Below are 27,945 nucleotides of genomic sequence, written 5' to 3' on the forward strand. Positions count from 1 at the left end.
GTTGTTGTTCAGTTGTCACTTTCACAGGGAAGCCTTGACTAATACCCTAGACGACCTGTTCTTGCAGCATCACGTTCCTTTAAGCACGTAGCACAACTTGCAATTAGGCATAAATTTGTTTTTGTGACTTTTTGATTTATGCCTGTATCCCTCACTAGACTTCAGTTGTATGTGGCCGGGGGTCATCTGTGCTCAACATGGTATCCCCAGATTCTAGCCTGATGATTCTTAATAGGCACAGTACTGCCCCCTAGAGGGTGTTTAGGAACATTGTAGAGGTGACTTCCGGAGGGAGGGGGATTCTCCTGCCGTTTAGTGGGAGAGGCCAGGAATGTTGGCTTTCCTACACTGTGCAGGATGGTGCAAAACAATGAAGAATTGCTCTATGTCCTGCAAGACTTTCTCGAGTCCTGCCTGACTGCACACTCTAAAATACAAATCAGAAGACTTTTGTAAATGATTGTTTAACAAGAAGTTATGTGAAAGGCCCAGTACATGAGAAAGAGTTACTTAGAGGTAAGCCAAAATGAATAAAGATATTGTTTCCAAATTATTGAATAACATATTCACTCTGGGCATTCTGTCTACCTGATTTTATAATTTCTATAATTGTAATATTGGAACAAACTGAAGTGAGATCTTGGTTTTGATTTGATACTTTGTTGTTATTCATAATCCATGATAAGCCTTCCACAGTGTCCTGTCAAGTAGAAGCAGATATTATCAACCACAAGGAAAATGTCCTTTGAGGTTCTTTTGAAGATTTGGCAAATTTGATGAGGTGTATGGAACATTATTTACTTCTTAACTTGTGGGATTATCACATTTTTCTCCATGGCGAGATTCTGTACTTGTCTTGACATATTATCCCTATCTTAATTAAGATTGTTTCCTTCCTTCTTTTATTATATGTAAGCAAGTCTGGTCTGTTGCCATTATTTGTTTATATACTGGTATCTATGCATTATCTGGTACATCAGATAATGTTTATGTACTGGTACATCAGCATTATCATTTTCCTGTATCTTATGTGTGTAGAAAGGCATCTGGTCCTGTTATCTCTCTTTTAAATATAAATAAATCATATTAAGTAAGTACAAGTATCTATCTACCTCATTATGGTTTCCTGAATGCCTGCTTGGGTGTTTACATTGTTGAAATACAAATTATTTTATTTTAAATGACCATTCTTATTTTCGGCAGTGTGTATAGCTCAGTTGGTAAAGAATCCGCTTGAAATGTAGGAGACCCTGGTTCATTGGGTTGGGAAGATCCTCTGGAGAAGGGATAGGCTACCCACTCCAGTATTTTTAGGCTTTCCTGTGGCTCAGCTGGTAAAGAATCGGCCTGCAATGTGGGAAACCTGGGTCCATGGAGTCGCAAAAAAGAGTTGGACATGACTGAGCGACTGAACAACAGTAATATATTATTAGTCATTTGTTTGGAGGAAGGCATGGCAACCCACTCCAATATTCTTGCCTGGAGAATCCCCATGGACAGAGGCGCTTGGTGGATTTCAGTCCATGGGGTCACAAAGAGTCGGACACAACTGAGCGACTAAGCACGCAAGCACAGTCTTTTATTTCTAGACTCTCAATTTTGTTCCATTGGTCTATGTGTCTTTTTATGACAGTACCATACTGTTTTGATTAACTCTGTAATATAGATGGAATCAGATGTATGATGCCTCCAACTTTGTTCTCTCTCAGGATTGCTTTGGTTATTTGGGATCTTTTTTATTCCGTATGAATTTTAGGGTTATTTTTCTTTTCTTGTGAAAAATGCCACTGGAATTTTGTTAGGGATCACATTGAATCTATGGATGGTTTTGGGTAATATGATCATCTTAATAATTTTAATTCTGATCCATGATCATGGGATATCTTCCCATTTATTTGTGTTATCTTCAGTTTCTTTAATCAGTGCCTTTAGTTTTCAGTGTACAGATCTTTCACCTCCTATGTTAAATTTATTCCTAAGTATTTTATTATTTTTGATGCTATTGTAAATGGAATTATTTTATTTCTTTCTCTTTCTGATAGTTTGTTGTAGGTGTATAGAAATACAACTGATTATGTTTTTATGTTGATTTTGTATCCTGCACCTTTACTGAATTCACTAATCAGTTCTAACAGTATTTTTATGGAGTCTTTAGGAGTTTCTATATAAAACATCAGGTCATCATTTTACTTCTTCCTTTCCAATCTGGATATCTTTTATTCCTTTTTCTTGCCTGATTGCTCTGGTTAAGTCTTCCAATACTATGCTAAATAGAAATAGTGAGAGTGGGCACTCTTGTCTTGTTCCTGATCTTAGAAGAAAAGCTTTCAACCTTTTACTATTGACAGTTAGAACCAGACATGGAACAATGGACTAGTTCCAAAATGGGAAAAGATTACGTCAAGATTGTATAGTGTCTGCTTATTTAACTTATATGCAGAGTACATCATCAAAATGCTGGGCTGAATGTAGCACAAACTGGAATCAAGATTTCAGGGAGAAATATCAATAACCTAGTTATACAGATGATACCACGCTTATGGCAGACAGTGAAGAGGAACTAAAAAGCCTCTTGATGAAAGTGAAAGAGGAGAATGAAAAAGCTGGCTTAAAACTCAACATTCAAAAAACTAAGATCATGGTATCTGGTCCCATCACTTCATGGCAAGTAGATGGGGAAACAGTGACAGACTTTATTTTCTTGGGCTCCAAAATCACTGCAGATGGTGACAGTAGCCATGAAATTAAAAGACACTTGCCCCTTGGAAGAAAAGCTATGACCAACCTAGACAGCATATTCAAAAGCAGAGACATTACTTTGCCAACAAAGGTCCGTCTAGTCAAGGCTATGGTTTTTCCAGTGGTCATGTATGGATGTGAGAGTTGGACGATAAAGAAAACTGAGTGCCAAAGAATTGATGCTTTTGAACTGTGGTGCTGAAGAACACTTGAGAGTCCCTTGGACTGCAAGAAAATCCTATCAGTCAACCCTAAAGGAAATCAGCTCTGAATATTCATTGGAAGGACTGATGCTGAAGCTGAAGCTCCAATACTTTGGTCACCTGATGTGAAGAACTGACTCACTGGAAAAGACCCTAATGCTGGGAAAGGTTGAAGGCAGGAGAAGGGGCTGACAGAGGATGAGATGGTTGGATGGCATCATCGACTGGATGGACATGAGTTTGAGCAAGTTCTGGGAGTTGGTGATAGACAGGGAAGCCTGGCATGCTGCAGTCCATGGTGTCACAAAGAGTCAGACATGATTGAGTGACTGAACTGAACTAATGGTGTTACCTGTGGGCTTGTCACATATGTCCTTTTGTATATTGAAGTACATTCCATATATACTCAATTTATTGAGAGTTTTGTCATGAAATGATGTAGAATTTTGTCAAATGATTTTTATGCATCTGTTGAAATGATCATATAATTTGTATATTTCATTCTGTTAAAGTGATGCAATTATGTTATTAGTGAGTAGTATTTAAATAATAAAGGAACTGAAGTATTAAACTACTTCATTTACATATAGGACTGTATATGATTAAGTGTATTAGTCAACTCAGTCGTGTCTGACTCTTTGTGACCCCGTGCAGCCCACCAGGCTCCTCCATCCATGGAATTCTCCCGGCAAGAATGCTGGAGTAAGTAAGCCATTCCTTTCTCCAGGGGATCTTCCTGACCCAAGGCTCAAACCCAGGTCTTCTGCACTGCAAACAGATTCTTTACTGCCTGAGTCACCAGGGAAACCCAATACTCTCTCTCTCTCTCTCTCTCTCTCTCTCTCTATATATATATATATATATATATATATATATGCATACTCACACAATGACACAATAGTTGTCTACTCTATATTGAAAACTACTTTAAAAACATGGTTAATCAATGGTTTTCATTTGAGAAAGATATGTGGAAAAAGAAAATCTTATTTATGAGGTCTTAAAAGATATGTCATCAACTTTAACTTTTAAACATAATTTTTATTATATTGAACATTAATAGAGTATGACTTCATATTTTTAGAACCTTTTTTATGGTTGTTATTAAACAAGTCATTCTGTTTTATTCTTTAATGTTTTGTGGCATTGAATTATTCTAAATTTTTTTGAAATATCTTCTACATTTTGTAAATTATTGTTCTTTCAGATCTAGGTTCTCAGATACTAAAAACACTTACTTAGGTTCTATTTCCATAAATTCAGAGGTATCTAATTAATTGGAGTTCTGACAAACAGTAAAATGTGTCATAAGGATAATTTAAAAAATTGAACTGTATAAAAATTATAAAATATAATGGCTCAGGTAAACATGTCCAATGTAGTCCACTTTTTTCCTCCTATAAAAAGGAAATAGTTTAATTGCTTTATGTGATAAAGATTTGAAAAGCAGTGTTTTTTCTTTTTTTTTTAAGTTCAGAGTTTCAGGGGAAGAGTAACACAAAAAGTTCCATTAAGTCAATACTCTGAGACCAGAACTACTCTTCAACTATTCATCTATATTTCTTGAATGTTCATAGGGTAAAAATTTCAATTTTTAAAAGGCAAGTAGGATGCAGTTGAATATTTGGTTGACAAGTTCTTGAAAAATAATAAATCTGAGTACTGATAACTTTCTGCAATGAGAACTTCTATTTTTGTGCAGTTGAGGTATTTTGTACATAATTTCCCCATGGCTACATCTCTGTGCCTGTTACTCTTGCTCACATGTTGTATACATTCCCTACGTAACTAGGCTTTCATTTTGGATAGCAAGAATCCCAGGCCATCTTTGCACAGTTTTACCCTATATTTCAGCAATGTAACATCAAGAGAAATATATCTGTTTTGACACCAACACATTTTTGATTTGCTATTTTAATTTCTCAAATAAAGGACACTGTAATAGTTTTGTGTATCTCTTTGGAGCAAAACACTTACACCTTTTAGATGCTACAGATATTCCTCAAAAGCATGCTTTTTGAAGAGGTATTAACTGTGCACAGCCCACTACAATATGGTCATGTCCACCAAATGGAGCTGGAACAAATAAAGAGGTACTAACACCATCATACTGTCTGTGGCTGATTTTGGGTGCAATATTATCCAGGGGTGACTCTCGCTGTGAGTGTTGACACTCATGTGGGTAGAATTTCAGGGGGATCTGTCTGCCATTGAGTGTGTGGTGACAGATAGCCACACGAGCCTGCCTGGAGACAGTGTTGTATTTGTTTATGGGTGTCGTTGTGAATACATGAAGGCCCCTCCATTCCCAGAGTCTTGATTGACTACTTTAAATATTTGTGGTGTACTCTGAGACAACCCATGCATTTCCTTCACATATGACAAGGACACTGGTTATAATGTTCGACTGTTCTTTCATGCACTGATATCACAAGGAATTGTGCAGTTCATGGGAAAAATGGATATTAACGACCATGGATGTTTTTGTAAGTTACTCTGCCAGAATGTAGCCAAAACTATTTTAGACTGTTTTCAAACAGTGGAGGGAAACTGAATTTCTTAGTATGAACAGGAATAACACAAATTCTAAATGTCTTTTGATAGATGATAAAATGTATTTTTATATATAGCTAATAGTGACATGCATTTAGAATTATAGCCTCTTTTATGGTTTTGAGATAAGGGGTACAAGTTGGTTTATGTTTAGTATATTGTGCTCAATAACTATTAGCTTCTGTTTAGTATCACAATAGCATTTTTTAAAATTTATTTATTTTTTACTTTACAATATCGTATTGGTTTTGCCATACATCAACATGAATCTGCCACAGGTGTGTACACGTGTTCCCAATCCTGAACCCCCCTCCCACCTCCCTCCCCATACCATCCCTCTGGGTCATCCCAGTGCACCAGCCCCAAGCATCCTGTATCCTGCATTGAACCTAGACTGGCGATTCATTTCTTATATGATATTATACATGTTTCAATGCCATTCTGCCAAATCATCCCACCCTCTCCCTCTCCCACAGAGTCCAAAAGTCTGTTCTATACATCTGTGTCTCTTTTGCTGTCTTGCATACAGGGTTATCATTGCCATCTTTCTAAATTCCATATATATGCGTTGGTATACTGTATTGGTGTTTTTCTTTCTGGCTTACTTCAATCTGTGTAATCAGCTCCAGTTTCTTCCGCCTCATTAGAACTGATTCAAATGTATTCTTTTTAATGGCTGAGTAATACTCCATTGTGTATGTGTACCACAGCTTTCTTATCCATTTGTCTGGTGATGGACATCTAGGTCGCTTCCATGTCCTGGCTATTATAAACAGTGTTGTGATGAACATTGGGGTACACGTGTCTCTTTCAATTCTGGTTTCCTCGGTGTATATGCCCAGCAGTGGGATTGCTGGGTCATAAGGCAGTTCTATTTCCAGTTTTTTAAGGAATCTCCACACTGGTCTCCATAGTGGTTGTACTAGTTTGCATTCCCACCAACAGTGTAAGAGGGTTCCCTTTTCTCCACACCCTCTCCAGCATTTATTGCTTGTAGACTTTTGGATCGCAGACATTCTGACTGGTGTGAAATGGTACCTCATTGTGGTCTTGATTTGCATTTCCCTGATAATGAGTGATGTTGAGCATCTTTTCATGTGTTTGTTAGCCATCTGTATGTCTTCTTTGGAGAAATGTCTATTTAGTTCTTTGGCCCATTTTTTGATTGGGTCATTTATTTTTCTGGAATTGAGCTGCAGGAGTTGCTTGTATATTTTTGAGATTAGTTGTTTGGCCGTTGCTTCATTTGCTATTATTTTCTCCCATTCTGAAGGCTGTCTTTTCACCTAGCTTATAGTTTCCTTTGATGTGCAGAAGCTTTTAATTTTAATTAGATCCCATTTGTTTATTTTTGCTTTTATTTCCAGAATTCTGGGAGGTGGATCATAGAGGATCCTGCTGTGATTTATGTCGGAGAGTGTTTGCCTATGGTCTACTCTAGGAGTTTTATAGTTTCTGGTCTTACTTTTAGATCTTTAATCCATTTTGAGTTTATTTTTGTGTATGGTGTTAGAAAGTGATCTAGTTTCATTCTTTTACAAGTGGTTGACCAGTTTTCCCAGCACCACTTGTTAAAGAGATTGTCTTTCATCCATTGTATATTCTTGCCTCCTTTATCGAAGATAAGGTGTCCGTAGGTGTGTGGATTTATCTCTGGGCTTTCTATTTTGTTCCATTGATCTATATGTCTGTCTTTGTGCCAGTACCATACTGTCTTGATGACTGTGGCTTTGTAATAGAGCCTGAAGTCAGGCAGGTTGATTCCTCCAGTTCCATTCTTCTTTCTCAAGATTGCTTTTGGCTATTTGAGGTTTTTTGTATTTCCATACAAATCTTGAAATTATTTGTTCTAGCTCTGTGAAGAATACCGTTGGTAGCTTGATAGGGATTGCATTGAATCTATAGATTGCTTTGGGTAGTATACTCATTTTCACTATATTGATTCTTCTGATCCATGAACATGGTATATTTCTCCATCTATTAGTGTCCTCTTTGATTTCTTTCACCAGTGTTCTATAGTTTTCTATATATAGGTCTTTAGTTTCTTTAGGTAGATGTATTCCTAAGCATTTTATTCTTTTCATCGCAATGGTGAATGGAATTGTTTCCTTAATTTCTCTTTCTGTTTTCTCACTATTAGTGTATAGGAATGCAAGGGATTTCTGTGTGTTGATTTTATATCCTGCAACTTTACTATATTCATTGATGAGCTCTAGTAATTTTCTGGTGGAGTCTTTAGGGTTTTCTATGTAGAGGATCATGTCATCTGCAAACTGAAAGTTTTACTTCTTCTTTTCCAGTTTGGATTCCTTTTATTTCTTTTTCTGCTCTGATTGCTGTGGCCAAAACTTCCAGAACTATGTTGAATAATAGTGGTGAAAGTGGGCACCCTTGTCTTGTTCCTGACTTTTGGGGAAATGCTTTCAATTTTTCACCACTGTGGATAATGTTTGCTGTCGGCTTGTCATATATAGCTTTTATTATGTTGAAGTATGTTCCTTCTATTCCTGCTTTCTGGAAAGTATTTTTTTTTTTAATCATAAATGTATGTTGAATTTAGTCAAAGGCTTTCTCTGCATCTATTGAGATAATCATATGGCTTTTATTTTTCAATTTGTTAATGTGGTGAATTACATTGATTGATTTGTGGATATTGAAGAATCCTTGCATCCCTGGGATAAAGCCCACTTGGTCATGGTGTATGATCTTTTTAATGTGTTGTTGGATTCTGATTGCTAGAATTTTGTTAAGGATTTTTGCATCTATGTTCATCAGTGATATTGGCCTATAGTTTTCTTTTTTGTGGCATCTTTGTCAGGTTTTGGTATTAGGGTGATGGCAGCCTCATAGAATGAGTTTGGAAGTTTACCTTCCTCTGCAGATTTCTGGAAGAGTTTGAGTAGGATAGGTGTTAGCTCTTCTGTAAATTTTTGGTAGAATTCAGCTGTGAAGCCATCTGGACCTGGGCTTTTGTTTGCTGGAAGATTTCTGATTACAGTTTCAATTTCCATGCTTGTGATGGGTCTGTTAAGATTTTCTATTTCTTCCTGGTTCAGTTTTGGAAAGTTGTACTTTTCTAAGAATTTGTCCATTTCTTCCACGTTGTCCATTTTATTGGCATATAATTGCTGATAGTAGTCTCTTATGATCCTTTGTATTTCTCTGTTGTCTGTTGTGATCTCTCCATTTTCATTTCTAATTTTATTGATTTGATTTTTCTCCCTTTGTTTCTTGATGAGTCTGGCTAATGGTTTGTCAATTTTATTTATCCTTTCAAAGAACCAGCTTTTGGCTTTGTTGGTTTTTGCTATGGTCTCTTTTGTTTCTTTTACATTTATTTCTGCCCTAATTTTTAAGATTTCTTTCCTTCTACTAACCCTGGGGTTCTCCATTTCTTCCTTTTCTAGTTGCTTTAGGTGTAGAGTTAGGTTATTTGACTTTTTTCTTGTTTCTTGAGGTATGCCTGTATTGCTATCAACTTTCCCCTTAGCACTGCTTTTACAGTGTCCCACATGTTTTGGGTTGTTGTGTTTTTATTTTCATTTGTTTCTATGCATATTTTGATTTCTTTTTTGATTTCTTCTGTGATTTGTTGGTTATTCAGAAGCGTGTTGTTCAGCCTCCATATGTTGGAATTTTTAATAGTTTTTCTCCTGTAATTGAGATCTAATCTTACTGCATTATGGTCAGAAAAGATGCTTGGAATGATTTTAGTTTTTTTTTGAATTTACCAAGGCTAGATTTATGGCTCAGGATGTGATCTATCCTGGAGAAAGTTCCATGTGCACTTGAGAAAAAGGTGAAATTCATTGTTTTGGGGTGAAATGTCCTATATATATCAATAGGTCTAACTGGTCTATTATATCATTTAAAGTTTGTGTTTCTTTGTTAATTTTGTTTAGTTGATCTATCCATAGGTGTGAGTGGGATATTAAAGTCTCCCACTATTATTGTGTTATTGTTAGTTTCCCCTTTCATACTTGTTAGCATTTGTCTTACATATTGTGGTGCTCCTATGTTGGGTGCATATATATTTATAATTGTTCTATCTTCTTTTTGGATTGATCCTTTGATCATTATGTAGTGGCCTTCTTTGTCTCTTTTCACAGCCTTTGTTTTAAAGTCTATTCTATCTGATATGAGTACTGCTACTCCTGTTTTCTTTTGGTCTCTATTTGCATGGGATATCTTTTTCCAGCCCTTCACTTTCAGTCTGTATGTGTCCCTTGTTTTGAGGTGGGTCTCTTGTAGACAACATATATAGGGGTCTTGTTTTTGTATCCATTCAGCCAGTCTTTGTCTTTCGGCTGGGGCATTCAACCCATTTACGTTTGAGGTAATTATTGATAAGTATGATCCCGTTGCCATTTACTTTATTGTTTTGGGTTCGGGTTTATACATCCTTTTTTTGTTTCTTGTCTAGAGAGTATCCTTTAGCATTTGTTGGAGAGCTGGTTTGGTGGTGCTGAATTCTCTCAGCTTTTGCTTGTCTGTGAAGCTTTTGATTTCTCCTTCATATTTGAATGAGATCCTTTCTGAGTTCAGTAATCTGGGCTGTAGGTTATTTTCTTTCATCACTTTAAGTATGTCTTGCCATTCCCTCCTGGCCTGAAGAGTTTCTATTGAAAGATCAGCTGTTATCCTTATGGGAATCCCCTTGTGTGTTATTTGTTGTCTTTCCCTTGCTGCTTTTAATATTTGTTCTTTGTGTTTGATCTTTGTTAATTTGATTAATATGTGTCTTGGGGTGTTTTGCCTTGGGTTTATCCTGTTTGGGACTCTCTGGATTTCTTGGACTTGGGTGGTTATTTCCTTCCCCATTTTAGGGAAGTTTTCAACTATTATCTCCTCAAGTATTTTCTCATGGTCTTTCTTTTTGTCTTCTTCTTCTGGGACTCCTATGATTCGAATGTTGGAGCATTTAATATTGTCCTGGAGGTCTCTGAGATTGTCCTCATTTATTTTAATTCGTTTTTCTTTTTTCCTCTCTGATTCATCTATTTCTACCATTCTATCTTCTAATTCACTAATCCTATCTTCTGCCTCCGTTATTCTATTATTTGTTGCCTTCAGAATGTTTTTGATCTCATTTATTGCATTATTCATTATATATTGACTCTTTTTTATTTCTTCTAGGTCTTTGTTAAACCTTTCTTGCATCTTCTCAATCCTTGTCTCCAGGCTATTTATCTGTGATTCCATTTTTATTTCAAGATTTTGGATCATTTTCAGTATCATTATTTGGAATTCTTTATCAGGTAGATTCCCTATCTCTTCCTCTTTTGTTTGGTTTGGTGGGCATTTATCCTGTTTCTTTACCTGCTGGGTATTCCTCTGTCTCTTCATCTTGTTTATATTGCTGAGTTTGGAGTGTCCTTCCTGTATTCTGGCAGTTTGTGGAGTTCTCTTTATTATGGAGTTTCCTCGCTGTGGGTGGGGTTGTATCAGTGGCTTGTCAAGGTTTCTTGGTTAGGGAAGCTTGTGTCGGTGTTCTGGTGGGTGGAGCTGGATTTCTTCTCTCTGGAGTGCAATGAAGTGTCCAGTAATGAGTTATGAGATGTCAGTGGTTTGAGGGTAACTTTGGGCAGCCTGTATATTGAAGCTCAGGGCTGTGTTCCTGTATTGCTGGAGAATTTGTGTGGTATGTTTTGCTCTGGAACTTGTTGGCCCTTGGGTGGTGCTTGGTTTCAGTGTAGGTATGGAGGCGTTTGATGAGCTCCTATTGATTAATGTTCCTTGGAGTCAGGAGTTCTCTGATGTTCTCAGGATTTGGACTTCAGCCTCCTGCTTCTGGTTTTCAGTCTTATTTTTACAGTAGTCTCAAGACTTCTCCTTCTATACTGCACCATTGATAAAACATCTAGGTTAAAGATGAAAAGTTTCTCCACAGTGAGGGACACCCAGAGTTACATGGAGAAGAGAAGAGGGAGGAGGGAGTTAGAGGTGACCCGAATGAGATGAGGTGGAATCAAAAGAGGAGAGAGCAAGCTAGCCAGTAATCATTCCCTTATGTGCACTCCACAGTCTGGACCACTCAGAGATGTTCACGGAGTTATACAGAGAAGAGAAGAGGGAGGAAGGAGACAGGAGGGTAAAAGAGGGAAATGAAATGGAGAGGGACAGATCCAGCCAGTAATCAGTTCTCTAAGTGTTCTCCACCATCTGGAACACACAGAGATTCACAGAGTTTGGTAGAGAAGAGAAGGGGGAGGGAGGAGACAGAGGCGACCTGGTGGAGAAAAAGGAGAGTCCAAAGGAGGAGAGAGCAGTCAAGCCAGTAATCTCGCTCCCAAGTAAAAATGGGTACTGAAGATTGGGTTTTTAAAGGTACAAAATTGATAATAAATACCAAAAAGCAAAGATTAAAAATATAGAGGTTGAATTTTCAAAAATACAATGTTAAAGAAAGAAGAAGAAAAAACAAAGTCACAAAAATTATTAAAAAATATATATACATGAAATTTGCTTAAAAATAGGGTCTTTTTTTGAAAAGTAATAGTAGGTTATAAAAGTGAAAATTAAAGGAGTAATAGAGGACTTAATTTAAAAAAGTTAAAAAAAAAGAAAAAAGAATGATCGTAAAAATAGTAAAGATATATCTAGGACTTTCTCTGGTGGTATTGTGGGCAGTGTGGGGTCAGTTCATTTTTGAATAGTTCTTGGTCTAGCTTATATTTCTCAAGCTCTATAGGCCCCTTCGTATGTAGTAGGTACTAATGACAGGGTTTAAATCTATTGCACCTGTCACTTCCAAGGCGGTTCCCTCTGTTTTAGCTTCTTCTGTTTGCTGGTCTCTTCAGTGTCTGATTTCCGCCCTGACACAAGGCGGGTGGTGGTGGACACTTTGTTTAGGCTCACTTGTTCAGTCGTGCTGTGGGGAGGGAGGGACACTGCAAACAAATAGCACTGGCGTGTGCTTGCAGTGTCTCAGCCACACTGGGCCTGCCCCCGTTCGCGGTGCACAGAGCTCAGGCTCTAAGTTGCTCCTCTGGGAACCGTCCGAGGCTGGCCCTGGGCTGCACGCACCTCCCAGGTCTAAGCCGCTCAGGTTCAGGCACTTGGGTAGTCCTCAGAGGCGCAGACTCGGTTGGGCCTGCATTTTGTGCCCTTCCCAGGTCAGAGTAGCTCAGGTGTTTGGCGAGCACGATCGCTGTGACTTATCGCCTCTCCCATCCCTGCTGCTCGATTTTCTGGGTGTACAACTGCTGCACCTTCTCAGGCAGATGATGACTGTCCAGAACCCCAAGAAGTCTTAGTTAACAAAGAAGCCTGCTTGCAGTTTGGTAGATAATGTCTCTCTGGGGCTGCTATTGCCCCCTTCCAGCCCTTCCGGCTCTGGCTGCCTGTCACCGGAGGGGGATGGTGTGCAGCCGGCTGATTCTGTTCCGTCCTTTGTTCTGTGTGCGGTCTTGGCGGTGTCTTATGTTAGAGCTCTTCACATGGCAGCTATCCCACAGTCTGGTTTGCTAGCCCAAGTTAGTTCGCTCTGATCACACTCAGGACATTCGGACCTGATCCTTACTCTAAGCAATGCAGCACATGCCTCCCTGCCCAGCCCTCGCTTGCTAGTGGCAGGTGCAGGCATCTGTGCTGCTTCTCCACTGGGGGAGTTACTGTTGGGCTCATAATCTGTGGGGTTTAATTATTTATTTATTTTTCCTCCCTGTTATATTGCCCTCTGCGCTTCCAAGGCTCGCCACAGACTCGGCAGTGAGAGTGTTTCCTGGTGTTTGGAAACTTCTCTCTTTTTAAGACTCCCTTTCCAGGACAGACCTCCATCCCTACCTCTTTTGTCTCTTTTTTTGTCTTTTATATTTTTTCCTACCTCTTTTTGAAGACAATGGGCTGCTTTTCTGGGTGCCTGGTGTCCTCTGCCGGCATTCAGAAGTTGTTTTGTAGAATTTACTCAGCGTTTAAATGTTCCTTTGATGAATTTGTGGGGGAGAAAGTGGTCTCCCGTCCTATTCCTCTGCCATCTTAGGACTGCGCCCTCACAATAGTATTTTTAAGTTAAAAAATTTTTTTTATTGTGGTAAAAGTCACAAAATATAAAACATACTATTTAACCATATTTAACTGTACAGTTCAGCAGTTCTAAGTACATCATATTGTTGTGCACCTCTCACCATCATCCATCTCCTGAATTTTTCATTTCCCTAAACTGAAAGTCTGTCCCCATTAAACACTAACTCCCCATCCCCCTCCCCACTAACCCCTACCTCCTGGGCCCTGACATCTACAAATATACTTTCTGACTCTATGAATTTGTCTATTCTAGGTACCTCGTGTAAGTGGAATCAAATGGTATTTTCACCTAATGTATATTGGAATGCATTTTTAAGGTTAGCTTAATATGTGTCCTACAAATAGATTGTACCTTCTTTCCCCCCCACCTACTGCTGTACAGTAGGTTCTCATTAGTTATCTCTCTTATGCTAAGTTGCTTCAGTTGTGTCTGACTCTTTGTGACACTATGAACCATAGCCTGCCAGGCTCCTCTGTCCTTGGGATTCTCCAGGCATGAATACTGGAGTGAATTGTCATGCCCTCCTCCAGAGGATCTTCCAAACCCAGGATTGAACCCTGGTCTCTTACTTACAGCTCCTGCATTGACAGGTGGGTTCTTTACCACTATCACCACCTGGGAAGCCCATAGTAATATATAATCATCCCCAATCTGCCAATTCATCCCATCCTCTTTTTCCCCCCACTTGGTGTCCATACATTTGTTCTCTACATCTGTGTGTCTATTTTTGCTTTTTATTGTCAGTAGTAATTTATTAGTAGTAATAAAAATTGTGGTGGCATGGTAGTATGTCAGTCCCATTTGCAATCTAAATGCATCACATATTCCTTGATTTCTAGATTTTAACTGTAGTTTAATGATGTTGGAAAGATTTGGTTATGAATGCTTAATGTACCTTTTTAAAAAAACTCATTAATCATTACTAATTTTTAGATTCAAATTTCTGTAGTGATTTGTGGTTTTCTATGATTCTAAGTGTTACTCTTTAAGTGTGTTGGGATTTCCATGGACTATGACATTTGGAAGCCAAATAACCGTGGAGGTCATTGTTGTTGGGGCTTTTGATATTCTTTTGTCTCATCAGCATCAGTCTGCCTGAGATACCCTATATTACTTTTACTTCTCTTCAGATTGAAGCAGTCCTCATGTTTTCCCCTTAAGTGTCCTTAATACTGGAGAGATGCTAAACGTTCCCATGAGATTGCTCATATATTGAAATGTTGGCAACAGCTAGACATTTCTTTCAAGTTGGGTATTCAAAGGTCAGATTGTCCATTAATTGTTCATTCCAGGCCATTACAATCTCAGATTTATTTTCCCAAGAGATGTTATGCTTTATATACCACCAAGTAAAATGAATTATCTTGGGCTTCTCTCCTTTCTGCCTTTCTCCCAAGACCTCTGTTGGAGGTGAATTTCTAAGTATACTCTTTAGAAATACCCAGTTATAATACTCCTTAAATGAATACTGCACAGTCAGTTCAGTTGCTCAGTCATGTCCGACTCTTTGCAACCCCATGAATTGCACCACACCAGGCCTCCCTGTCCATCACCAACTCCTGGAGTTTATCCAAACTCATGTCCATTGAGTCAGTGATGCCATCCAGCCATCTTATCCTCTGTCGTCCCCTTCTCCTCCTGTCCCCAATCCCCCCCAGCATCAGAGTCTTTTCCATGAGTCAACTCTTCGCATGAGGTGGCCAAAGTACTGGAGTTTCAGCTTTAGCATCATTCCTTTCAAAGAATACCCAGGGCTGCTGTACTTCAGAATGGACTAGTTGGATCTCCTTGCAGTCCAAGGGACTCGCAAGAGTCTTCTCCAACAACACAGTTCAAAAGTATCAATTCTTTGGCGCTCAGCTTTCTTCACAGTCCAACTCTCACATCCATACATGACCACTGGAAAACCATAGCCTTGACTAGATGGACCTTAGTCGGCAAAGTAATGTCTCTGCTTTTCAATATACTATCTAGGTTGGTCATAACTTTCCTTCCAAGGAGTAAGCATCTTTTAATTTCATGGCTGCAGTCACCATCTGCGGTGATTTTGGAGCCCCAAAATATAAAGTCTGACACTGTTTTCCCATCTGTTTCCCATGAACTGATGGGACCAGATGCCATGATCTCTGTTTTATGAATGTTGAGCTTTAAGCCAACTTTTTCATTCTTCTCTTTCACTTTCATCAAGAGGCTTTTTAGTTCCTCTTCACTTTCTGCCATAAGGGTGGTGTCATCTGCATATCTGAGGTTATTGATATTTTTCCCGGCAATCTTGATTCCAGCTTGTGCTTCTTCCAGCCCAGCATTTCTCATGATGTACTCTGCATATAAGTTAAATAAGCAGGGTGACAATATACAGCCTTGACGTACTCCTTTTCCTATTTGGAACCAGTCTGTTGTTCCATGTCCAGTTCTAACTATTGCTTCCTGACCTGCATGTAGGTTTCTCAAGAGGCAGATCAAGTGGTCTGCTATTCCCATCTCTTTCAGAATTTTCCACAGTTTCTTGTGATCCACACCGTCAAAGGCTTTGGCATAGTCAATAAAGCAGAAATAGATGTTTATTTGGCTTAGCTAAGTGATCTAAATACCTAATATATCTTGTGGGAAATGATACACAAGACAGAGCTATTTCAAGGGGAGAGTTATGGTATAAGCTGGCTAGTTAGGAGGACTTTGAGAGGGAGTGTAATGGAGTAGAGAAAGGGTGCTAGTTGGTCAATAGAAATCACTGCACATGTAGTGGGAAGAAGTCAGCCCTGAAAAGGAATGACAAGATGGGGGTTGTTAACAATAAACTTCACCCTCTTTACAGTTTTGCCTAGAATGAGTCTTTTCTGCTTCTGCTTATTTAATCAAGAGGACTCAAAGAGTTTAGTCACAGAACAGAAAGATGACCTCTCTATTTTCTTCTTAAAAAGAAAATTGAAACCGCATGTTTACATCACTATTTAAGTGTAAATTTTAATAATGTAGTCTTTCATTTTTCTTGTTCTATTAGTTAATAGATTAATTTTTCTGTTAATATTTTTTACCTGCCTGTATCATGTACCCAGGACATGTTGTCTCTTAGTTATCCAAAGATGATGTCCTTGTGTTTTTGTGTACTGGCACAAGCTGTCTTCTCCAATTGGCCTTTGTTTTCTAGAGAGAGTGACTTCTGTTTACCAGAACTGACACAGTCTGGCTTTTAGGCCTGGATGCCACTTCTCAGAACCGATGAGATGACATTCTGGCTGATTAATTAGATGTGTTCATAACCTGCTGCCAGAAAAGAGACATGAGAGCATTATGCATTAGTAGTATCAAGCTTGATATTTTTGTGTATTTCACTGCTCTCTTGCAATTAGGAAAGATGCCAGCTTTGCTTTTGTCATGCTTTAAAAATGCTTGATGAAAATTTCAACACTAAGAGAAAAGAGAGCACTTAAAACTAATACTCTGAAAATGAGTGTGGGTATAATCTATTTATTAATACAGTTTTTTTAAAGGGATGTTTGCATTTGTAAAAGCAGTAGCAGTATACATATCTCAGTAAAAACAAACCCTTATATATGGATGCATTTTAAACAAGTTGGCAAAATTTATATTAAAATGTGCACAACATCAAGACATTTATTTAGTAGTGGTGGTGGTGGTGGTTTAGTCACTAAGTCGTGTCCAACTCTTGGGACCCCATGGACAGAGGAGCCTGACAGGTTATATATAGTCTATGGGATTCTTCAGGCAGGAATACTGGAGTGGGTTGCCATTTCCCACTATTTAGTAGTTGACTATGTAATTGCTTTTCATATCACCTAATAGCATATTTACTTGTGATTATTTAAATCACAAACAGCTTTTCAACATACTTTCTTTAATCTTTAAAACTCTGAGGAAGGCAGAAGAATGTTTTTATCATTTTTACAAGAGATAAAATGGCATAGGGAGAAATTGTTGGAGCTAAAAGCACAACTAAGATCCTCTGACTTTCGTCCCTGCCAACATACCTTGGTGCATCTCATCTTCCTGACTGTAGATCCCATCTCTAAGTTCTGTGCCACCTGGGCAATGATTGTCTTTTTATCTATCTTGTTTCCAAGGGTAACGATGACTGGGAGGCTTTAATGTGCTTTGTAGAGTGCACAACTTGCCTTGAAGAGATGCCATATCATCTGTAGTGGTTAAGACTTAATCATCTGTAGTGGTTAAGACTACAGACTCTGGAGTCAACTGCAAGACTTTATTTCAACCCCAGCTCTACCACTTAGCAGCTGTGTGACTCTGGGAATGAGGACCATTCTGGGCCTCTATTTGTTTTTTCACTCTAAACTTAAAATAAGAAAAATGCATATTTTGTGGGGATGTTGTGACAGTTGAATAATGAACATATATAAAGCATGAAGAAGGATGACCACAGAGAGCAAGCACTTTGTATGTTATTATTATTGCTTAAGGACTGCATTTTCAAGGTGGATATAACCTTCTTTTTAACTTTCAGAGGGAGCTTATTATTGTCTATACTTCCCAAGTTCTGCTGGTGTAGTGCATATTTTTCCCTTTGAAAGTCCCTCTATATCCTAGAGTGTGTTCAGTCTCTAGTCTAGTCTTAGTCTAAATTCTAAGTGTGGTGTGTGAAATACGGTAGGCTTCCCAGGTGGTGCTAGTGGTAAGAACCTGCCTGCCAATGCAGGAGACATAAGAGATGCAGGTTTGGTCCCTGGGATGGAAAGATCCCCTGGAGGAGGGTATGACAACCCACTCCATATGCTTGCCTGGAGAATCCCATGGATCGAGGAGCCTGGCAGTCTACAGTCCATTGGGTCGCACAAAGTCAGACACGACTGAATTTACTTAGCACACAGGGCACACCATAACAAAAATATTAGGCAACGCCTTACTTACTCATCCTGTGTTTAAAAGTGTTGTTTGAAGGATTGAGCTATTATGACATAAGGTGGAACTGGCAAGTGCTTGTACAGATTTTGAGGAAATATTCCAAAGCATTTAAAATACAAGCTTTCTCATATACCCTGAGGTGAAAGCCTTCATCAAATTAAAGAAAGCAAACAGCATATCATGCATAAAATAGATGACTTTTCTCATTTATTCTTTTTCTCAAAGTCTCTGCTTTATAGAGAAACTCTCCAGCAGCTCGTATAACCTCCAGTTTCAAGGTCATACTCTCATGCATTGTCGTGAGAATGAAGCTAGGAGACAGAACTGCTTCCTCTTTTGTCTGTACCTGTAGAGATGTGTTCTGGCTTCCCCATACTTACTTCAGCCCCCTGGGCCAGTGTCGGCATACATACTTGATCATCACAACAATGAACTAAAAAAAAAAAAAGATAATGGAAAAAGATCACTCAGGCTCTGATGTAACTGACAATGGATGATTCCCTGTGATCCTTGTTTGCTTTTTTGTTTTAATTGACACACTAAGCCTCCAGAGCCTCTCCTCCATCAGTGAGATGGGAACATTGTTTTGACGAAATGGAAGGGATAGAAGGAATGTGGGTAACCTGTAACTTATCAGACTGCAAACTGCAGTGACGATGCAATGTATTAAAAAATAAATAAAAATAAAACAGCATCTCACCAAGCATAAGGGTGTGTGATTTACTTTATGAAAGATATTTTGCTTTGTAAGCCCTTGTACACCAAGGAGCTGATTTAATTTTTGGTTCTTTGAGGAAGAGCTTCTTTCCTTGTTTTCTCCCAAGCTTAGGAATCCTGGGCTGGGTGGGACAGGAGATGTAGCAATGTGTAAAGTCTCAAACCCTGGTGATGGAAAGGTCGAGTGTCCTCGGTACATTCAGAGGAGGGTGTTTCCTCCCACAGGAATCTCAAGGGGGCTGCCGGCAATCACAGAACCAATGGTGAAAGCTCAGGTTGAGGTCCTTGAGTTAAATTACAAAGACCCTCAATAATGCAAGAAAAGAATTCGGCCTAAACCTGGCAAAAGTGGGCTCTCAAGTCCGAGTCTGCTCCTCGCTGAGCAATAGCAGGAAGCATATAGGATGATGTCACTCAGGATCTTCCTGGCCTGTAACTTTTTTCTTTGATGTTTATTTCTGCTTGTTTGTAGGGCCAGGGAGACCTATTGAAGAACGCCAAGAATGAAGCCATAGAAAACATGAAGCAGATCCAGCTGGCATGCTTGTCTTGTGGCCTCAGTAAAGCCCCCAGCAGTGGTGCTGAGGTGAAGAGTAAGCGCAGCCTGGAGGCCATAGAGGAGAAGGAGAGCTGTGAGGACAATGGGAAGCTGTGACCCCGAGCGGCAGCAATGCCTTCACCTAGACTTCCTGCCAAGGACTCTGGTTTTCCCTTCTGATTTGCTTTCTTTAAGATTTTTAGAAGTTCACAAGAAGATGCCCTCTATGGGATATTGGACATAAACAGATATTTTCACAGCGTCAGTATTTTAATGTACTTAATTTATCTAAGTTAAAACCTCTGGTAGCAGTGTTTTAAAATTCTGAGTTTGTGTACACACATGTATGGATGTGGGTGGAAGTGTGTGTATGTGTGTATGTGTGTGAGAGAGTGAGAGACAGAGATAGAGAGATAGATAGAGAGCCAAAAAGAAAGATTGACAGAGATAGATGGGAAGGGAAGAGGGAGATTGAGATTCTGTTAAAATCTATTCTGTGTTGCATTATTCATTTGGTAAGTTATTACTTATCATTTTGGGACAAATTTGTTAATCTGAAATTCTAAAGAGCACTTACTATAACCTGTTGCTGTGTTTAATTTTTACTTCTCTACCTTTGTCATTTAATTTAGACAGCTTAACATAGCTTATTGTGGAAGGAAGCCAAAGTTACCAATGTGTAGATATTTTAATAGATTAAATATAGACTAGACAAATTCCTAAGAATCACAGTAGAAATAAAAGTGAATGAAAGCTAAACAATTGATTAGAATTTCGGAGGATCAGTTAGTGAACTCTTTAAAATATTTATTAAATAAAATCAAGTTTTAGAAAGCTTTTTGTAGTTTACTAAACAGATGTGACTTCACTGGAAAAGCTGATCATAAGTGAATTTATACCCACCCACTCTGAAACACAGTGAAAACTCTGTTGAGATTAGAATTTTGATGTGACAACAATATTCAGTTATGAAATTCCAAGGTTGAGATTTCTAAGAATGTCTCATTCTTCCAAACTGGGGATCTAGCGTTCATTTTCTCCAACAAACATGGGCAGAGAGGAGGTCTTGGCTTTCATTGCATTTAATTTATAGTACTAAATTTAAAGACATTGTCCAAACAATATCATATCATCATCTTGAGATGATATAAATTCTGTGCATCAGATAACATTGTGATGATTTAAGGACTAACTGATTACAAAAATTTATTACATAATTTTAACACATGCAGAAAAACATACACGCCAAAAAAGCAAATGACTAATTTGGGTACATTTATAATTGCATCCAGATAATTTTTATCCTAATATCTTCATAAAGTACTTGAGTATAATATGTTTGTTACCTCCAACAGAACTAAATGTTCTATGGTTATGAAAATTTATTTATTTAAAACATTGCTTTTATTTTGAAAAGCTTCTTAATTAATTTGGTTAACAAATATGCTAATTTGGGGGACGTTAGGGAAGATCACTGTTGAAATTTTGCAAATATAAACATCTTCTATGGCTACTGTGTTAAGTTATTTCTGACTTCTTAACACTATTATGTTTATGTTGCACATTACTGAGAGAGTAAAGATATAAAACAACACTTTTATTGTTCTCTTTTATTGGAAATTAATTGAAAAAGGAGCGATAATGAAAATAAGTTATTATATCAGAAATATCTTACAGAATATATGTCCATGGACCAGATATGATGATATTTCTCTCTAGGTTTAAAACTGGGTGCTTAGAAAGCACACAAGCTCGTTTGAAGGTAGGTTTCCAATGGTATACAGTAACCAGAAAAAGTGTCCTTACCCTCCATTGTAAAAAATACTTAACGCCGCATGGTAGTTACAAGAAATAGTGGAACATGAATATCAAAGTCCTTTATGATGAAAAATTGGCGATATAGATAGGAACAAAACCTTCCTGATATCAGCCAATTGGTTGGTTTCACCTGTGGACTGCTTCACATCCCTGAATTCCTCGTGGAAAAATCCATGCCTTCACCAGAGAGACAAGAAGACAAGCTAAAGGGTGGCAGACTTTCAAAGGATATTTATTCATGTATTTATTTTAGGGTCAAATCCAATCTTCAGAGTGGCTTCCCCAGTTTATTCCGTGTGTCCTGAGGCTCCACACACACTTAGGCTCTACCCAGATATTCTTGAGAACATGATGCCACTCTGCCTCATCTAATGCTACTTCTGTTGGCAGCCACACTCTTCTCCATTGTGTTGGGTATCCCTGGTAGACAGGGAGTGACATGTGGGGCAGGCAGTTGCAAGGGAAGAGGTCTTACCTCTTGACGGAATAACAGAAATGAATATACCAACCTTTTTTCATTATTGTGTTCTACAAGGGTCTGTTTTCTTTCCAAACTTGAATAGCGGTAGAAAAAAACCCCCTTCTCTCCACTTACATTTTGGGGATGCTAGGAAGGCCGTGTGGAAGATATTAATTCTGTTTTTGTTTGTTAATTTTTACATTACCCAGGAGATCTGAGGTAGAGATGGTAGGTATTATCATTGACATTTTATAGGTGAGAAAGCCCAAGGCCACTGATACATTAAATGGAAGAACTGACTTGCAATTCTGGTCTGTTTGATTTTATGTGCAAGAATATATACTCAGTGATTTTGATATTTTAATTTAATTCTCAAAAATTTAAACTAAACTATTACCTCTTTCCTTTATAATCACAAATGAAAAAAACTTCACGCTGTTTTCTTACATTAAAATATTAATGATCAATATAAAAATGCAAAAATAGAGAAATGTATAAAAAATAAAATTATTCCAATATACCTTTAGATTTATACCACTTATACCCCTTAGACACTGTTTAGCATTACTTTATGTGTATAAATATGCTTTCCATTTTAGAAAAAATGAGATCATATTATAGAAGCTGTTTTGTAACAGGCTTTTTATAGCAATAAAAGCAATACATCTTGAATATCTTTCGGTACCAACAATATGCATGTACATTGGTACTGTCAGCCTTTGGATTGGAAACAGTCCATACATGACATATTTTATTTGGTCACTGAATCTTTTTCAAAAATTTTTTAAACAATAGACAACTTTTAAACATGAGGAGATTTCACATAAAAATTTCAGTTTTTTACTTCACTTAAAATATTGGCTATACTGACAACACTAGACACTTCCCCACTTCTTACTTGGCATCAGTTAATTGGAGTTGCCCTCTTCAAAAGGGGCACATGCTGTCTAAGTCTGCCAAAGAGTCTCTTCACTCATTTATGTTACATCTTGCCCCTGTGGTCATCTTAAGTGGTGATCCTTGATCCACATCATTATTTATAATTATGACATGGTGTCTTTGTCTGTGGATTACCATAACATATTTTACCAATATCCTATTGTTAGACTTTTATCTACTAATTTCTTATTATACAAGCATTGCAGTGATGAAATCTATTTTTGCAAAGTTGTTCAGCTTTTTCTCTAGGATAAATTTCTAAAAGTGGAATTCTTGGTCAAAGAATAGATATATTTTTAGGGATTTTGTGGTAATTGGCAGTTTCTGGAAACTTACCAATTTAATTTCCTACATAAGTTTATGAAAGTGTACAAATCTTGGCTAATATAAAATTTAATGTTTCTTATTTTCATCTTTACCAATCTACTACGTTAAAAATCTTACTTCTCTTTATCTTTATTCTCTAGTGAGATTGAACACACTTTAGTATGTTCATTGACTATACATAATCTCATAGAGATTGTCTTTTTTTTTAAGACAATTTTTGGGTGGACTGTTAAATTTTTATCTTTTATTATTTATTTTTAAGAGGCATTTACTTAATAAGAATCTTAACCCTGAGTTTGTTGTGTGTGTTGCTAATGTTTTTTGATGTATAGATCCCTAATTTAATCCATGTTATGATTTTTTTTCTTCTTGTTTAGTGTTAAAGACATTTTCGCCCCAAATGTTCATGAAGATATTCTTTAATCTGCTGGTAGCTTTTTTGATTTACTTTTCACATTTAAATTTACAAGTCCCCTAAAACTGACTTCTGTGTAGAGCATAAGGTAGAGGACCAATTCCATCTTTTCCCACCAAGGATAATCAATTGATTGGGTTCATTTATTGTAAAGACTGTCCTTTGTCTATGCCTCTATAGTGCAAACCTCATGAAAAGTGTAGCAGTCAAGTATGTGTGTGTGCCTCTTTACAGAATCTCTATTCAGTTCCATTGGTCTATGCCTGTCCTGGCAACATTATTTTAATGTCTTCATTACTATAGTTTTACCATGTTTTGATATCAGAGAGTGTAGGCTCCTACTTCTCCTCTTCCTCACCATTTTCTTGGCTATTTTTGCTCTTTTGTTTTCCATATAAATTGTAGAATCAGCTTATCAATTTCCATCAGGAACTTCATGGAATTTTGGTTAGTATTCTACTGAATGTATGGGGAATCCTGACATATTTACATTATTGATTAATGCAGTCCATTCTCATGGTGTATTTCTCCATTTTAAAGGTCTTATTTACTTTCTCTTAATACTACGTTGCTGGAGAAGGCAATGGCACCCCATTCTAGTACTCTTGCCTGGAAAATCCCATGGGAGGAGGAGCCTGGTAGGCTGCAGTCCATGGGGTCACTAAGAGTCAGACACGACTGAGCGACTTCACTTTCACTTTTCACTTTCATGCATTGGAGAAGGAAATGGCAACCCACTCCATTGTTCTTGCCTGGAGAATCCCAGGAATGGGGGAGCCCGGTGGGCTGCTGTCTACGGGGTCGCACAGAGCTGGACACGACTTAGCAGCAGTAGCAGCAGCAGCAGCAATACTACATTGCTGTGTAAGGTTTTGGACTTCTTTAATTAGATTTATTCCCAGATATTTAATGTTTCTCTTGCTGTTAGAAATGTTAACATTTTAAAATTCCAAATTGCTTATTTATGGCATATAGAAAATACAATAGATTGCTTTGTGATAGCCATATATAAAATGAGTTTACCAAATGCATTTGTTAATTGTAATTACTTCTGTATTATTTTGGTTTTCATCCATACACAGTCATGCCATCTGAAAATAATGGCAGTTTTATTTTTTTGTTTCTGATTCTTTTATATGTGTTTTATTTGTTTTTCTTGCTTTATTGAACTGGCTAAAACCTTCAGGACAATATTTAACAGAAGTGATACCAGTGAACATCCTTTCTCATTCCTAGTCTCAGGGGAAAGTTTCCGATATCTCATCATTATGTATAGATGGGGAAACAATGGAAACAGTGTCAGACTTTATTTTTGGGGGCTCCAAGATCACTGCAGATGGTGACTGCAGCCATGAAATTAAAAGACGCTTACTCCTTGGAAGAAAAGTTATGACCAACCTGGATAGTATATTCAAAAGCAGAGACATTACTTTGCCAACAAAGGTCCATCTAGTCAAGGCTATGGTTTTTCCTGTGGTCATGTATGGATGTGAGAGTTGGACTGTGAAGAAGGCTGGGTGCCACAGAATTGATGCTTTTGAACTGTGGTGTTGGAGAAGACTCTTGAGAGTCCCTTGGACTGCAAGGAGATCCAACCAGTCCATTCTGAAGGAGATCAGTCCTGGGTTGGAAGGAATGATGCTGAAGCTGAAACTCCAGTACTTTGGCCACCTCATGTGAAGAGTTGACTCATTGGAAAAGACTCTGATGCTGGGAGGGATTGGGGGCAGGAGGAAAAGGGGACGACAGAGGATGAGATGGCTGGATGGCATCACTGACTCGATGGATGTGAGTCTGAGTAAACTCCGGGAGTTGGTGATGAACAGGGAGGCCTGGCGTGTTGCAATTCATGGGGTCGCAAAGAGTCGGACACAACTGAGCGACTGAACTGAACTGAACTGAACTGATGTATGATACATACTCTAGACTTTGGTAGATTTTATTGGGAAATTAAAGTTTTTAAATGTAACTTTTGCCATTTATATAGAGATAAAAATATAGAAGTAAATTTTATGATCTTGGGTTAAGTTCATGAATTTTAGGTGTGACCCACATATAAGTGGACAAAAGGAGAAATAAGATTGGACTTCATCAAAATTAAAACTTCTGTACTTAAAAGGATGCCATCAATAAAGTGAAAAGACAATTCAAGAGTTTGCAAATTGCATATCTGATAAAGACTGGAATTAGAATATATAAAGAACTACTACAACATAATAGAAAGACAAACTAATTTTTAAATGGACGAAGGATCTGAATAGACATTTTTTTCAAAGAAGATAAAGATATTCAGCATCATTAACCATCACAAAAATTTAAATAAAAACCCACAATGTGTTACCATTTTGTATCCACTGCTGCTGCTGCTATTGTTTGGTCGCTAAGTTGCTAGAATAGCTATAATAACAAATGCAGTAACACATTTTAGTGAGGAGGCAGTAAAAGTTAGAACCATCATACACTGCTGGTGAAAATGTAAAATGGTGCAGCTGCTTGGGACAACAGCTTGACATTTCATCAGAAGGTTAAACATAGTTACCACAGACCAGTAATTCTATTCCTAGGTATACACCTAAGAGAAATGAAACATATGTTTACAAACAAAAGCTTGTACACAAATGTTCATAGTAGCGTTATTCATAATAGTAAAAAAAAAGGAAACAATTCAAATGCCCATCAACTGATGAAAGAATAAGCAAAAAAATATATCCATTCAGTTCAGTCACTCAGTCATGTCCAACTCTTTTCAATCCCATGGACTGCAGCACGCCAGGCTTCCCTGTCCGTCATCAACTCCCAGAGCTTGCTCAAACTCATGTCCATCGAGTCGGTGATGCCATCCAACTATTTCATCCTGTGTTGTCCCCTTTTTTACTTAAATTGTTAAATACAATGGATCATTTAATAATAATAAGTACCAATGAAGGCTACAAGATGAATGAGTCTTAAACACATGCTAAGCAAAGAAGGCCAGATATAAAGGCCATTTAATGTATGTTTCCATTATGTAAAATGTCTGTATCAGGCAAATCCATGGAAACAGAAAGTACACTAGTGTTTGGCAGGGGCAGGGACAGGGTGGAGTGGAGAATGACTACTGAAGGATATGGTTTCTTTTGGGGGTGATAAAAATGTCTGGAATTAGATAGTGGTGATGTTTGCACAGCTTTGTGAATGTACTAAAAACTATCATGCAGTTTAAAAGAATGAATTTTATGGTATGTAAATTATGGGTAAAATGATTATAAATAAAAGAAACATAAAAGAACTTATATACTGAACCAAGCACCATTAATAGTGAAATAACTCTCAGCAGTCTAATATATCTGAAATTGGTGAGAAGGTGGGGGACAAAGAAAGTGAGAAAGTAATGACTCAAAAACCCCTCATTCTTATTGAAAAATATAATGCCCCAGATCCAAGAATCTTAAAAACGCCCCAAGGACCAGAGACAAAAAAACCAAAAAAACAAAAAAAAATGCTCATTATAGTCATCAAATTGGTCAAAGTAGTGATAAGGAGAAAAGTTTGAAAGTAAGCAATAAAATAAGGCATGTGTGTATGTTTGTCTGCTCTTGCTTGTGGTCAACTGTGGTCCCAAAATATGGAAAATTTCAGAAATAAAAATTCATAAGTTCTTTATTGTATGTTTTTCTGAGTGTGACGGAATCTCACATTGTCCTTCTTCATCCTGCCTGGATTCGACAACCATTGACATTATATTGTCAGAAGGTTTAGTTCAGTCACTCAGTCGTGTCCGACTCTTTGTGACCCCATGAACTGCAGCACGCCAGGCCTCCCTGACCATCACCAACTCCCGGAGTTCACTCAGACTGACGTCCATCGAGTCAGTGATGCCATCCAGCCATCTCATCCTCTGTCATTCCCTTTTCCTCCTGCCCCCAATCCCTCCCAGCATCAGAGTCTTTTCCAATGAGTCAACTCTTCGCATGAGGTGGCCAAAGTACTGCAGTTTCAGCTTCAGCATCATTCCTTCCAAAGAAATCCCAGGGCTGATCTCCTTCAGAATGGACTGGTTGGATCTCCTTGCGGTCCAAGAGACTCGGAAGAGTCTTCTCCAACACCACAGTTCAAAAGCATCAATTCTGTGGCACCCAGCCTTCTTCACAGTCCAACTCTCACATCCATACATGACCACAGGAAAAACCATAGCCTTGACTAGATGGACCTTTGTTGGCAAAGTAATGTCTCTGCTTTTGAATATACTATCCAGGTTGGTCATAACTTTTCTTCCAAGGAGTAAGCATCTTTTAATTTCATGGCTGCAGTCACCATCTGCAGTGATTTTGGAGCCCCCCAAAATAAAGTCTG

General features: G+C 38.0%; 1 protein-coding gene across 2 annotated transcripts in view; it reads left to right on the forward strand.

Moving 5' to 3' along the window:
* PLCL1 (phospholipase C like 1 (inactive)) overlaps window positions 1-21,248 on the forward strand; it is a 373,074-nt gene extending 351,826 nt beyond the window's left edge. For both annotated transcript variants that reach the window (XM_060410160.1, XM_004004801.5), the window contains one exon: window positions 19,589-21,248. In XM_060410160.1, coding sequence (XP_060266143.1) covers window positions 19,589-19,771 — 183 coding nt within the window. In that variant the 3' untranslated portion in view covers window positions 19,772-21,248. The remainder of the gene's footprint in view (window positions 1-19,588) is intronic.
* The last annotated feature ends 6,697 nt before the right edge of the window (window positions 21,249-27,945 follow it).

The sequence above is a fragment of the Ovis aries genome, chromosome 2, assembly GCF_016772045.2.
Source record: "Ovis aries strain OAR_USU_Benz2616 breed Rambouillet chromosome 2, ARS-UI_Ramb_v3.0, whole genome shotgun sequence".
Taxonomy (NCBI): Eukaryota; Metazoa; Chordata; class Mammalia; order Artiodactyla; family Bovidae; genus Ovis; species Ovis aries.